Here is a 15,812-nt window from a genome sequence, read left to right as displayed (position 1 = left end):
GTTTTTTATGTTGTTTATATGTCTATGTGGTGTTTCCAATATGCTTTAAGTCAACACCATGTGCAAATTCACCATTGCTGAGTATTTTATCCTAAAAACTGCAGTGAACCAAAGACAGTCTCAAAAACACGGTTTGAAATCGCTGGTGTTTCTGACGCCACAAACATGTTTTAATCAATCCCTAACTATTTTAAGGCATGAAAAAAATATTTTCACAGAAAAAACAAAACAAAACTATTTTTAAATGTGTCATTTTGGTGATCAAAAATTAGTTTTAAGGATAAAATTATTAACAACAGGGTAAACAATGATTAAACATCCATAGGCCTATATATATATGATTAAAAATAAATCATCGTTGATTTGATTTTTTTTTTTTTTTTTACTTTTTAAAAACACAACTGTGGGACAATTTTAAATTCTGAAAAATTGATAAATCCCTTTCACAAAAATAAATATCAAAATGTTTGTTTATTTCACTCTTTTTTAGGATCATTAAGTATACAATAATTCAGGTTTTTTTTTACATAATGCATTTTTTAGTTTAAGGCTGAAAGTCTGGGTTTGAGTTGAAGTAAAACGATAAAATAAATAAACACAAAAAGGCATTTGAAAAGTAGCAAATAAATGATGAAAGGCATAGTGAAAAGTTTACAAGACAGTGTCATATATAAAAGAGAGAAACAAAGCAGTGTCCCTATACCTGTCTGAACGTGAACACCTACCTTGTATGGCGATGGTTCTGGTGTCCTGCAGTATCGAGTCCGCTGACGAGACCTGAACCGTCACGGTGATCATGCCCTCGCTGCTGAACGTGTGGGAAATACTGCTGTCCAACGTAATTATTGGCTAGCGACACAAATGTAGTGGATACAAAACAAAAACAATCAATACTCAATACAACGCTAGACAAGAAATCACATTTTTTAATATATGTACGCTCTATAACTTCCTTAAAAAGCAAACCCTTTTAGTGCCAACAGCTTTATTGATGTTTCAGGGCAAACGAGCATAAACTAAAAGAATCTAAATACCACAAAAAAACGACAGGAACAAGAACCACATTATTAACGGTTCATTGCTCCTGTTCTGTTTATCTTCCAAAGTAAAATGTCTCGGAGGCCTTCGCCCAACAAAGCGAGGCAGAAAATCTGTAATTAGGAGCTGGTTGTACCTCAGTGTTGTTCCCCAGCCACCAGAAATAGGTGAGCGTTCTGAAATGAGAAGGCCAGACCACTGCCGTCAGGTTCACCTCCTTATTCTTAATGACCACATATGGAGCCAACAGCTGAATATGTTCCACAGGGCCTGAAACACACACACACACTCACTCAATACAAGAACAGCAAACATATTTTGGAAATCAACTCGCCGGTGGCTTGAATAACTAGTCGACTATTTGGTCTTGTATAATTAGACTGCTTTCGGCTTCACCTGACCCCAATTGGACGCTGTTCAAACAGAGCTAGACGGAGTGCAAAGAAACAGGAACAGAACGCAGGGGTCTCGAGACCTGCTTTTTAAAGTTTTAGTATCAAGTATTTTTAACTTGGCACAGCATTTTAGAAACGCAACACTCGCAGTGGGACGCTCAAAAAAAAAAAAAAAAAAAAAAAAAAACCCGCGCCAAGGAGTTAGTCAGCATGCGGATGTCTGTAGCGGAGGCGTTTTAAGCAGGATGAATTTAAACAAGCAACTTTTCCAAGAGAGTTTTATTGGGATAATTGTCTAACACCTAAAGCGCAGAACGCAAACTGAAGCAAAAGTGCTAAAAAATGACAAAAAAGGCTATATGGACAAGTAATCGACCTTTTCGCAGTCATGAAGAAACAGCCAAATCATCATAAAACATGAAACAAAAATACTTACTTTGATTTTCGTCATCCTTTACTCCCTCATCTCAAATATATTGTTTACCCTTCCCCATGTGCATATTTTTGCTTGTTTAAAAAAGTTAAATTGATGTGTTTTTAAATATTCTGTACACATCAGGAAATAAAAGTTGGACCTAATTGCTCTCATCTGATCACAAGTGGCCACCTCCTGTTTGTTTGTGAAAAGTGCAGATAAAAGCTGTAATTAAGCACCGCAGTCGACTACACCTGCAGAGACACATGCAGATTTTGGCAGAGCAACTGTATGAAAGACAACCTACCAAGTGTATTGTGCACATTTTTTCTTTAAAGGGATTGTTTATCCAAAAATGAAAGATTCTGTTATCATTTACTCACCCTCAAGTTGGTTCAAACCTGTATGAGATTCTTTCTTCTGTTGAACACAAAAGAAGATATTTTGAAGAATATTGGTAACCAGACAGTTGTATTTTTTTCCTACTATGGAAGTCAATGGGGTCCATCAACTGTTTGGTTAACCATATTCTTCATAAATCTTCTTTTGTGTTCAGCAGAAGAAAGAAATTCATACAGGATTGGAACAACTTGATGGTGAACCTTTTTGGGTTAGCTATCCCTTTAAGATGTGTTTATTCAAAGTTTGCATACCAGCGTTCTGCCACTTTATTGCCTGTGGCGCTACCAATTTTTCTGTATAAATGTGCTTTATTATTTAACAAAATAGACAAGACAGTGTTTAAGTAGTTTTTGCTAGCTAAAAAGGGTAGAACATTAGTTAATAAATGGGTAAATTAGATTGATAAAACTTTTTATAAATAAAAAAATGTATCAGAGATTGGCTAAATCTATTTTAAAAAAATCGAAACATCCTTAAAACATGAAGCAATAATGGATATATATATATAGATTAGGGATGCACGATATTGGATTTTGGCCGATATTCGATATGCCGATATTTTCAAACTAATTTTGCCCGATGCCGATACCGATATATTTGTATTTTTTTTTAAGTGCAAAAAAAGCTTATTAAAGCTTCTATTAAAGTTCTCAGTCAAGAGCAGTGAGTGATTTCCTCTGTGTTTTGTTGTTTTATTAACATTAAAGGGATAGTTCTCCCAAAAAATTTTACTGTCATTCATTTACTCTCTCAAGTTGTTTTAAACCCAAATAAATTTCTTTCTTCTGTTGAAAATAAAAGTTATTTGGAAGAATGTGGCTAACCAAACAGTTGCTATACTCCAGTGACTTTCATATTATATTTAAGCACAATAAAGAAATGAATACAGGTTTGGAACAACATTAGAGTGAGTAAATAATGACAGAATTTTTATTTCTGGGTGCAGTATCTCTTTAAGGACAAGCGGCAGCATATTATTACTGTCTCTTTAAGAGCTGCACGCGACACATCTAATATACACGCATTTGACAAGCAGATTTTCTCTGTTTGCTTTCACTTTAGACATAACCAACTTTGTTTATGTAAACCTTGTGTGTATTTGACAGTATCAGCGCAAATAAGACTCGAAAGATTAGTCCAGTATGCAGGCGCTGTGACAGGCTTTAGTTCCAGTGAGCGTCGTGTGTAACGCGCTCAGAAAAGCGGATGTTAGAACAGCACATCAGCACGTGAATGACATGTATAACTAGCAAGACTTTGACGCACATGCAAATAATGAACTTTTGTGAATTGCAGTGTCTGCGTTTACATGTGATGTGAATGTGTGTCGCGTTGTACAGTATGTTGAGATGAAGGCGCCAGAATTGAACTGATAGAATGCACGATACTATGATTTTTCTTCAAAAGCAGATCGTGGAGACATTTTAATCGTCCACGATCAAAAACCGTGAGATGCACGGCACACCCCTAGTTGGAAGTTTAAGTTGCTGGCGCTCATGCTTCGTTCACGGTCGTCACGTGCGCATAGGAAACACGCCACCCTATCGGCAAGACTCATCGGCAGAAATATTCATATCGGCCGATGCCGATGATGGTCATTTTAAGCTTTTATCGGCCGATACCGATGTTGTCCCGATATCATCGTGCATCCCTATAGATAGATAGATAGATAGATAGATAGATAGATAGATAGATAGATAGATAGATAGATAGATAGATAGATAGATAGATAGATAGATAGATAGATAGATAGATAGATAGATAGATAGATAGATAGATAGATAGATAGATAGATAGATAGATAGATAGATAGATAGATAGATAGATAGATAGATAGATAGATAGATAGATAGATAGATAGATGTTTCAGAGAACATATCATAAATTAGTTTTTCTTACCCTGAATTAGTTTGTTTTCAGAATTAGTTTTTGTCTTTTCGGGTTTTAAGCATACCCTTGAGAGAAAGAAGTGTGCTTAAATCCATTGAATGTGTACTTCAAATCTTAAAAGTATACATTTTATAGAAAAAAAACGGTCTTACATATAATATAATATTATATTAATCAAATAAAATGCCACTGAAGTGTACTCAAAGAGAGTACATTTTAATGAATATGTTTCTTAAATATATTTTAAAAAGTGTGTTTTGATTGTCAAATTCAATTGTTATTTGATATTGCATTTAAAGTTAACAATTTAAAACATACTAAATTGCAACTTTATCATTAAAAATGTGTAATTACAAATATATATTTATATACATGACATACAAGTGGAAATTAAATTAAGTCTATTTTAGTTTGCCATAGAACTTGTCAGTACATTCAGCAGTATCATATTTCAAAGAAAATAGAATTAATTATAAAATGACATATGAAGATAAAAAAAAAACACTTAACAATTCAGCTAAATGCATTTAATATAAATTTAATCTATACTACATTTTCATTTTCATTTAATTGCAATTAACATACAATTGTGTGGCAGAAAACTACATTCAGTTCACACTAAAGTATATTCTTTTTTAATACATTATTTAAAAGTATGTTAAAGTGTACTTTTTTTTCTCACAAGGGTGAATCTAGCTAAATTTACTGAAGTTTAGTGACTTTGCCAATGAGGTATGAAAAATAAACCCAAATTAAAAATCAGTTCTCTGACAAAATTTTTATTAAATTACATTTAGAAAGGCAAAAAACGATTATATAATTATATTATATAACGTTCACCTCATAAAATGTTAACTTTTGGTACCTCTGCAAAATGGAGAAGGTAATATAATATAATGCGATTGAAATGACATCCCATCATCCTGCAGAATAAAAATAAACCCTGAAGTAGGCGCTCGCTTGTGTGTATGTGTGAAACCTACACGTCACATGCAGGTAGAGGGATGAGGTGTCGGACCCGAGGCTGTTCTCCGCCAGCGCTGTTACTCTGAAGATCCCAGCACTGCGGTACACGTGCCTGATGCCCTCCTGCGTCCAGCTCAGGTTAGAGTAGGACACCGCCGTCCCGTCCCCAAAGTCCAGCTGAATGTTTGTCCTCACGGAGTCGCCCTAAAACAACACACAGAGCCAAGTCGAATTATTACAACAACAACAACTCTTTAGCAGACTTTCCTTAATGACGGTGTCTGGCAGCTGCGACCAAAAACAGCTGCGGGTAACGTCACCATTCTGCTTACACAGACACTGTCCCATCTGTTTTCAGACACAAAGCATTGTTTTCAGCCCCTGAGTTCATTCCTGCTATAACTCTGCTTCATATATGAAACGAAGTGTATGAAATCAAAGACAGGAGCTGCTTATTTATAGAGAAAACAGTCATTGTATCAAATGAATTACCTCTCAGTATGCATTTCAACTTCCTGTGGGAAGCAGTCATATTACTTTTGATATGTAATATATATTTGATGCTTTATATTGTGTTTGTTTTGCATACAGTGAAATCTCAGATATCCTAACGGGTCAAATGCAATCCACCGCAATCATAATTACTGTTTATGAGATAGGATATTGCACAGGGAATATAAGCGTAAATGTGACTCGTACGGCTGTGAGTGAGTCTGCTGTCAAGTGGGAAAACGTGAATCCTCAATCAAAACGATTTCTTACTATTTATTCCAATCCAAACAGGCATATCACTCTGCCATATGTACACTTTTAACTAAATAATACAATAAGATTTATACAAAACTGGCATATCATACTTTATTCTGCTCCAAAGCGGAGACTGTTTAACGTTATGGTCAAATAAAACCCATTTGTTGGCTTAATGGTGACAGTTTTCCTGCATCTTGCACATCAGACTACTGAAAGTCAAAAGTGACAAGTGTTTTTCATTTTTCTAACACCAGTGTTACATAGAGAGTTAAAAAGACAATATGTCTGACTCTGTCTGAGCATGTTTGAGTCCGATATTAAAGGGATAGTTCACCCAAAAATGAAAATTCTGTCATCATTTACATTTATGGATAATCAAACAGTTGATGGGCCCCATTGACTTCCATTGTATTGTTTTCAAGTCAATGGGGTCCATCAACTGTTTGATTACCCATATTCTTCAAAATATCTTCTTCTGTGTTCAGCAGAAGAAAGAAATTCATACAGGTTTGGATCAACTTGAGTGTAAGTAAATGATGACAGATTTGTCATTTTTGGGGAAACTATCCCTTTAAGGTTAGCAGAACTTTTAGCTTTAACTAGTGCAGTCATGACAACTCTTGGATAGTTTGTAAAACATTGAATTATTGTAAATAGAATGTAGGTTTAGTCTTATGGTTGCTGCGATGAGACCCCCCGTAGCAGATCTAGGCAGGTGGTTCTGGGGAGGTGGAGGGATATAGAATGAGTATTTGCATAGCGCGGATTCGTTTGGATGTGTTTTGGTTATATTGGGAAATCGTGATACGTGGAATCGATTGGGTGGGAACATTACATTGAAAAAAACAATCAGAACACAAATATAGTTTCATGGCTGAACTATTCATTCATATTAAAAGATTAATTAAATTAATATGAACAGATGTAAAATGTCATTATATATTTGTAAGTCTATTTTCAGGCATGTGACAATAGTACAAAAAAGAAGGCACATATTCATTAATTATTATAAAATATTTTGTATCTTATTATTTAAATAATATAAAATGTAATCATAAAATATTTTATAAATTAAATATTTGGTCACACTTAATTTGTGGGTCCAATTCTCACTGTTGCCTCAAACTACTAATTAATGCTTATTAGTAGTTAGTAAGTTAGTAGTTGTTAAGTTTAGGTATTGAGTTGGATTAAGGGGATGTATTGTCATGGAGAATAAGACATTAATATGTGCTTTATAATTACTAATAAACAGCCAATATCCTAGTAATATGGATGCTAATAAGCAACTAGTTAATAGTGAGAATTGGACCCTAAACTAAAGTGTTACCAATTTTTTTTTTATTCTATAAAAAAATATATTATTATTGTTTATAATACTTATTATTATTATATACTTAACACTTATTATTATAATACTATTGTACTGTAAAAGGATTATTTAATAATATTCGAAAATGCAGTTTTTTTTCACCCCTCAGATTTACGCAATTTACGAAGAGTAGGAAGTTGAAATGAGCCCATGCCTTGAACCATTCCAGATTATAGGTGTCCCGTGCCATGACAGAAGGAACGCTTAAACGCACGCATGTGTGTGCAATATTCCCAAATCCGTGCTTACGCTTCCCCAAATCCCTCTCCTTTCTCTCTTTCCGCCATTACCACATTGTACGCTAATGCTATTGGGATATTAATTTGTAACACTGCATTAGCAGCACATGAAGGAAAGAGGGTGTTTATGCCCTGTATAATGACAAATCCAAAGCTGGCTGCTTTATTCCTGTCTGTTCAGCTTTTAGGCACTGCTGACTGTGAGAAGTGGCCCGCCTCTGTGCGTTTCTGCACAAGCATGTGCACCGGGTCGCTTTCAAGACATTCCACGCCACTTTGTGCAGAAAATCAAAACTACACTGTGGGAGGAGAAAGGAAAACATGACTGAGAGGAGGAACAGCTCGTGTAAGAAATAATGGTAAGGACAGTTTGTGCTGTCCAGACGAAGTCATTTTTTAGGGAAATGCACTCAGCAAATATTTCCAAATGATTCACAGCACCAATTAATGAATGAATGAATCATTTCCGTAATTTACATTTTTATCGGGTTGTCAAGTACAAAAATATCAACATATGACAAATATTTATTAAGCAAAATAGAGTGATATGGTAAAACTTTAAAGTTAGGGGTTAGTACGGTTTTCTTTCTGGAAGAAATTAGTACATTTATTCAGCATGGATGCATTAAATTGATCAAAAGTGACTGTAAAGCCATTTATAACATTAGAATAATTTTTTTTATAATTTCAAATATATGCTGCTATTTTTAACTTTCTATTCATTAAAGAACAATATTTCACAATACCACTGTATTACCTTTTTCCTGTATTCTCTGTATTATTTTACAAACGGTTCATTTTTTAATATTCTGTGAAGCAAAGGTTTTATATAAAAATAAAAAAAATAAAAAAACCTGTGTTGCACCTTAAAGGGATTAAATATTAAGGTCCATTTGATTTGCCTAAGAAACAGCCTTGGCTCTGACCCTCATGAATATAAATAGGTGGAATTCTTAGCCCATCTCACTATCTCTCTCTCTCTTTTACTAGCTCTCTTAATGAAAGGAATAAGCCCTCATTTCCTCATCTCATCATACTGTAATGTGACAACTCTGCTGTGGTGAGATGCCTGGGGAGAAACACTTTACCTGGTATGAGCATGTGTGTGTGTGTGAGAGAGAAAGAAACCAAGAGAGAGTATGTGTGACCATGTGTGCATTGCACATCAATGAAAAGCTATTCCCCAGTAGGCTTGTAATATGTATCCAGCTTGCACTATCCCACCTGTACGGAGTGAAGGCTTTTCATCTGCCACAGAGCTCCAGCACAGCTCGGAGCGGAGGACACAGAATTAGGGAAAGATTCTAGAATGTCAAAATGACCCGTGTGTGTAAACGCTCACATATAGAGCTTGATGATAGTCTCACTTAGCCACACTGGTCTGGAAGTCTCGGAAGACCGTCAAGTAAAGTGACCACTCATAGTTCAATTTGTGATTGTGTCATTTGGTGGAGGGTTAATATAAAATAGCTAAGACCTTAATAACAAACGGCACAGTAAAATCATATTCAAATAATAGCTCAACAGTGTTGGCCCATAATTGGCTGCAAAACCCACTGTAAAAACCCACAGTTTTTTTTTTTTTTTGCTTTAGGTGGTATTTCTATCTGATCTTAACTTTAAAATGACTTTTGTATGCGAATTTAGGCTTTATTTTACGCTATGAGTAATCTTATTTCACAATAACGATATACATCACAATAGTTATTTTTGCTTTGAATGAAGTTAGATCAAAATCATTGAAATTTCATCATTCTCACCAACCAATTTCAACATCACGAAAAAAGAAAAAAAACTAATAAAATCTCTACCTAAGTATTTTTCATTGTTAGTTCATGTGTGTGTGTGTGTGTGAGAGAGAAAGAAACCAAGAGAGAGTATGTGTGACCATGTGTGCATTGCACATCAATGAAAAGCTATTCCCCAGTAGGCTTGTTATATGTATCTGGCTTGCACTATCCCATCTGTACGGAGTGAATGTAGTTATCTAATGTCTACAAATGGAACATTATAATAAAATCCAATAAATACTGTCTATATCAGTGCTTCTCAAATAGTGACCTAAAAATGGGTTGCAATTCTGTTCTGATAGAGTTGTCAGCATGTTACATACAAATGAAAAAAAAAAAATGCATCTAAAAATATAATCATTGCATTAGTAGGACAGGAAAATAAACATGCTTATCAACTTTTTAAATGGAGAAAATGCTTCCCATTTCTTTTTAGCGTTAATGCCAAAGTCTGTGTCCAATTATAACTTGAATTTTGCCATAAATGTATCGGTGACCTGACTGATACTAATATTTGTATATTTAATAATTTAAAAGTAATATTTTGCACACTGCTGGGCCTATAATATGCAAAGCATTTGATAATTTGACACTGTTATGTTGTAAAATTGTGAAACATTGTAATTTGAAGGACCTTTTTAAGAACAAAAGTAAAATATATATATATATATACTGTGTCGCCACTTGAAATCTCAATCCTGAAGTAAAGCCAGTTGAGAACAAACTGTTTGAGTTAACAGAAATAATAATTTCCGCATACATGGATGTCCTTCTAGCTGATCACCTTTTCATATGGAGTTAGCACATCAATTTAATAATTACTACTGCATAATTTAGGTCTTGACTCAATACCAGGCCCATAATTATAGCTTCTGGCCATGCTGCACTTTAAATGATCAGATCAATGAATCTGATATTCTCCATTAGCGTCAGGTGTGAGTTTCTGAGATTCAGATCTCACCTCCTCCAGTCGCAGAAGGAAGGTCACATTGCTGCCCAAGTTGGCTGTGAGCTTGTCGTCACGGGTTGTCAGGACTAAACCTCGTGGGGGGCGGTTCGGACACTGCTGTTTCCTGGCCGAGTACATCTCCTTCACTCCTTTTGTGCAGTTATTCGCTACCACTTTACGATACCTGGAACACACACAAAAACTAGCTTTAAAATGTGTCTTTCTTTGGAAATAAAAGATTTGACGGTTTGATATTATCTCAACTGCATTCGTGTATTTTAAAGTGTGACTTTAGTGTCTGAATACTTGGAGGTCACTGTATTTATCCATTTGGATACAACACTGTTTATGCAAGCCTGATAGATCCATTCTAAGCAGCTCTGGTTTTGTTTTTTAGTTTTTTTCAGGATGAATCGGTTTTGTGTGCCAGCTCTGACACAATCTCTGGAAATGATAATCGTGTTATTTCTCTTTCTCTTCCCTTGTCTGTAATCTTGCACTCTTTGCTCTGAATGGACATGCTTTCTTACTGATGTTGGTTTTCAAATTAGGTTTAAATGAAGTCTTTCCATTACACAGTGTTATCTGTCCGGCTAGGTCTCTTTGTATGGATTGTCTGTCTAGAAAGTTGTCGTAAAGACGGACGCCACAATCTCCAGGAAGTTTAAAACCTGCTCACATCAATATGGCTTGCGCCTGCTCATCAGCACAGTACGTTTAAATCATGGTACACTTAATTAAAAATAACCACTTTTCTTAAAACAAGATTAGTGCAAGTCTGATTGAATTGTTTCACAAAATGCTCTCTACTTTATCCCAATGAACACAGGAAAAAATAAATTATTATTAGGATGTGGGATCTAAATTAGTATATATTACATATACATATATACACATATACATTTCATTTTCCTATAATATTTATTCAAATTACCTTTTTATTTTATACATATTTTGTATTTTTATTATTATTAATACAAATAATTATTATTAAAGGCTTTAAAAATATAGAATATATACAATATAAAATATTGTATATATACTATTATAAAAATATGATTTTTATAAAATGCTTAAAAGGATTCAATTTTAATTTCCGTTACTTAAAATAAATGTTAACTCAAATAATATATATATATATATAGACATACAAATGGCAAAACATTACAACTACATTACTAAAGCTTAAACTACAGTCAAAATGAAAATATAAAAAATAAAAACATATCACACACACACACATACACTCACCGGTCACTTTATTAGGTACACCTGTCCAACTGCTCGTTAACACTTAATTTCTAAGCAGCCAATCACATGGCGGCAACTCAGTGCATTTAGGCGTGTAGACATGGTCAAGACAATCTCCTGCAGTTCAAACCGAGCATCAGTATGGGGAAGAAAGGTGATTTGAGTGACTTTGAACGTGGCATGATTGTTGGTGCCAGAAGGGCTGGTCTGAGTATTTCAGAAACTGCTAATCTACTGGGATTTTCACGCACAACCATCTCTAGGGTTTACAGAGAATGGTCCGAAAAAGAAAAAACATCCAGTGAGCGGCAGTTCTGTGGGCGGAAATGCCTTGTTGATGCCAGAGGTCAGAGGAGAATGGCCAGACTGGTTCGAGCTGATAGAAGGGCAACAGTGACTGAAATAACCACTCGTTACAACCGAGGTATGCAGCAAAGCATTTGTGAAGCCACAACACGCACAACCTTGAGGCGGATGGGCTACAACAGCAGAAGACTCCACCGGGTACCGCTCATCTCCACTACAAATAGGAAAAAGAGGCTACAATTTGCAAGAGCTCACCAAAATTGAACAGTTGAAGACTGGAAAAATGTTGCCTGGTCTGATGAGTCTCGATTTCTGTTGAGACATTCAGATGTTAGAGTCAGAATTTGGCGTAAACAGAATGAGAACATGGAACCATCATGCCTTGTTACCACTGTGCAGGCTGGTGGTGGTGGTGTAATGGTGTGGGGGATGTTTTCCTGGCACACTTTAGGCCCCTTAGTGCCAATTGGGCATCGTTTAAATGCCACGGCCTACCTGAGCATTGTTTCTGACCATGTCCATCCCTTTATGGCCACCATGTACCCATCCTCTGATGGCTACTTCCACCATGTCACAAAGCTCTAATCATTTCAAATTGGTTTCTTGAACATGACAATGAGTTCACTGTACTAAAAGGGCCTCCACAGTCACCAGATCTCAACCCAATAGAGCATCTTTGGGATGTGGTGGAACGGGAGATTCGCATCATGGATGTGCAGCCGACAAATCTGCGGCAACTGTGTGATGCCATCATGTCAATATGGACCAAACTCCCTGAGGAATGCTTCCAGCACCTTGTTGAATCTATGCCACGAAGAATTGAGGCAGTTCTGAAGGCAAAAGGGGGTCCAACCCGTTACTAGCATGGGGTACCTAATAAAGTGGCCGGTGAGTGTATATATACACACACACACACACACACACACACACACACACACACACACACACACACACACACACACACACACACACACACACACACACACACACACACACACACACACACACACACACACACACACACACACACACACACACACACACACACACACACAGAATGTTATTTTTCTACTTTCTATTTTAATTTTATTTGTGAACAGGACAATGCTAGTAAGTAGGGACAGGGTTTATGATGTTAGTCTAGTCATTATAAATAGCTTTATGTGAAAATGATAGAAGTATGGCTATTTAAGCCATTTAAATAGCCGAGCAACTATGTTTGGGGGTCTGATTTAGCCATCAGTGACCAAATGTCCCACCAAGAAAATAAAATTCCAGCAAGATAGAATAAGATATGTATGTGTATGTGAATGCTTCTTCTTACCCTGTGCTGTTGAGGTAGTTTTGCCCTTGGCTGCAGCTTCGAGACACCATGGAAGGGTTGAACCAAAATGCTGGCAGACAGTTTCCATCTCCTCTTCTCTCAAAGCCATAATCACTACAAAAGACGAAATAATTCTCATATACTGAACTCAAAGACTTATTTCTGTGCTCCATTTATTTTCAGTGTTGTTTGATATATCAATCCATTCTTAAAAACATAAATTCAACCCAAGTGTGATTGACTAGTTTCACACAAGGTCAACACAAGTTCAAATCTGGTTTGCGACATTTCCTCATGCCGTTCCCTCCTCTTCTCCATCATTTCTTATCCTGTAAAACATTCTCTTAACAACTTGTACATCCTTTCATTCGTGCACAGCAGCACATCTTGTATTCAAGCGTGTCCCTCTTTTATGCCCTTGAGACAATTGGAGCCATTGAGATGTATTAATTCTGGAATGATAAATGTCTTTTCGGCTCTGAGAGCTGCAGGCTTCAACGTATGTCCTCAACGTCTTTCAATTCTCTCTCCTCCCAGAAGCCTTGGAACCTGCTGAAGTGAATGTCTGTTCATATATCACCGGTGACTTTGATTTATCAATTAATTACTGATCCACAACAAAACCCAGCAGACCACATGGTCCCTCTTGGCATCAGGCATTCGGGTTTTTAATTATGAGCAGTTCCAATCCAGCACTCAGATAAGATTCAAGCTTTAAAAGATTTAAGTGCTAGCGCTCAGATTATTCCTATAAAAAAATAAAGTGTTCACACCATTTAGCTGTGTTTCATATCTTAACATGCTCAAAAGATCATAACATTTCAAAAGACGCAACATGTCTTTGTCTACACAGTGAAATGGGCCGTTTGTCTTGTTTAGAAAGAGTATGTATGAGGAATTATTTCATTAGTGACACTTTTGATGACTTGATCTTGAAAACTGAAACATCCTTAATGTTAAAACATTAATGGAATAAAACATTTATCAACATTGAAGTGGATTTTGGTATAATGTGTGATGGTGTGGATATTTCATATTCAGTGGTAGTAATAATGATGTCTAAGGGTCATGACATTTCTTACTTTTTGGTGAAAAACTTGGACTTGCGAATACAAGTTAACATTCAATTTCCTTTGATATAAGCAAGAAGAAATGGATAGTTTCTGAATTATAATTAGCAAATGCTGACTGGTTTAGTAATGACACCTAAAGCTACTCTTAGACCGTGATGTGAAAATCTCAAACATTATAGAACTTTAATATAATTATAGAACTTCTGAACTTTAATATAACTTCCAGCAGAGATGTGCTTCTCTGTCACTCTCATTTACATCATAATCAAATAGGAACTCAATAGTGCTAAAATGCTTAATATGTAATGCATAATGGCAGTATTGGACAATGACGGCACAATAATCCTTTGTTAAAAAAGACAAATTGTACACGTAAATAGCTAAATTAATTCGGTCACACTGTATATTAGGTGTCTTTAACTATTACTGTATGTACTAACATTTAAATTAATCATTTGATAGAATGCACGTTGTGTAGATACATTTTTTTACATTGTACTTATATTAAAATAAAAGCTGTAATTAATATCACAATATCATGCTGCGTCCAAATTCGCTTACAATTCATCCTAAATAGTATTCGAAATGAGTGTGTCCCAAATCATAGTATGTTGAAATGAGTATTCCAAAGATACCCAGATGGTCTACATTTTCCGGTTAGAATCCATAGTGCAGATCCATGCACACTCTAACGACTAATATTGCTCAAAACCCATTGCACATTGGATGAGGAATCAACCAGGGTATTTGATTATTTATTCAATGTTATCCACATATTTCATCTGCAAAAGCATTGCAAATTTTTATAAAACTTTCATTATGCAAACACACGAGGAGAATTCTGGCAGAGACTGGCAGATCAACGTGCTACTACATTTCTCTCCGAAAGAGAAGGGAATTAAATTAAATTGAATGTGGAGGATTTTAACAGTGACAAGATTGACAAGGCAGTTTAAACGGTGACAAGATGCATGTAACTAAAGCCCAAAGTATACTTCGGCCGTCTGCATCCGCGCGATGTGTACAACAGTGCATGAGTAAGTGACTTGAGCTCTTGGAAACAAAATCCACTAGATAGTGTGCACGCGGCGAACACATCTTTGCACGCTCATGGCCAAAGGAGCCTAGAAAGGTTCGTGCACGGCAGGAGCGGAATGGCGAAAATTAAGTAAACCGGACCTTTAGCGACAAAGTGGTCCGTTAAAGACGCAATTATGACAGTATTATATGCCAAAGATTGCCTACTCTTCTGCTACACCCTCAAACGTATGTACGTTTTCTTTAGAAAAACAGTACAAACTTTAAGGGCATTGTATAAGTAGGCGAATTGGAACGCAGTATAACCATCGCAAACAAGCAGCAGCCAACTTTTACAATTCTTCCTGAACCAAAACGACCATCTTATGCTGCATTCATGTCGTTATTACCATAATTAAGAGATGGCAACCTGTGACATTTTACTCTGAGCTGTTCATGTCCTCAGATTTATGCGTTTCTCTAGTAACACTATCAACGCCGAAATGAATCTGCAGCAGTCAGGTGGTACAAGTAAGAGCACTGCAAGTTGTTTACGTTCATTATTATTGTAATGTTATGTGCTTTGAGAAATGATTTAACGCCGTCTCTCGTGACGCTGCTTGTGTGCGTTAATG

The 15,812-nt window shown here is 35.9% G+C and overlaps 1 protein-coding gene across 1 annotated transcript in view; it reads right to left on the bottom strand.

The window, feature by feature from the left end:
* Window positions 1-15,812, bottom strand: part of sorcs3a (sortilin related VPS10 domain containing receptor 3a) — a 131,727-nt gene that overhangs the window by 23,016 nt on the left and 92,899 nt on the right. Inside the window, exons 15-19 of the mRNA XM_056253533.1 lie at window positions 13,088-13,201; window positions 10,219-10,390; window positions 5,124-5,310; window positions 1,175-1,308; window positions 726-849 (exon numbers count right to left, since the gene is read on the bottom strand). Coding sequence (XP_056109508.1) covers window positions 726-849; window positions 1,175-1,308; window positions 5,124-5,310; window positions 10,219-10,390; window positions 13,088-13,201 — 731 coding nt within the window. The remainder of the gene's footprint in view (window positions 1-725; window positions 850-1,174; window positions 1,309-5,123; window positions 5,311-10,218; window positions 10,391-13,087; window positions 13,202-15,812) is intronic.

Source organism: Rhinichthys klamathensis, unplaced genomic scaffold (assembly GCF_029890125.1).
Source record: "Rhinichthys klamathensis goyatoka isolate OS25496 unplaced genomic scaffold, OSU_Roscu_1.1 h1tg000107l_1, whole genome shotgun sequence".
NCBI lineage: Eukaryota > Metazoa > Chordata > Actinopteri > Cypriniformes > Leuciscidae > Rhinichthys > Rhinichthys klamathensis.
This window is presented reverse-complemented; position numbering and strand designations above follow the sequence as displayed.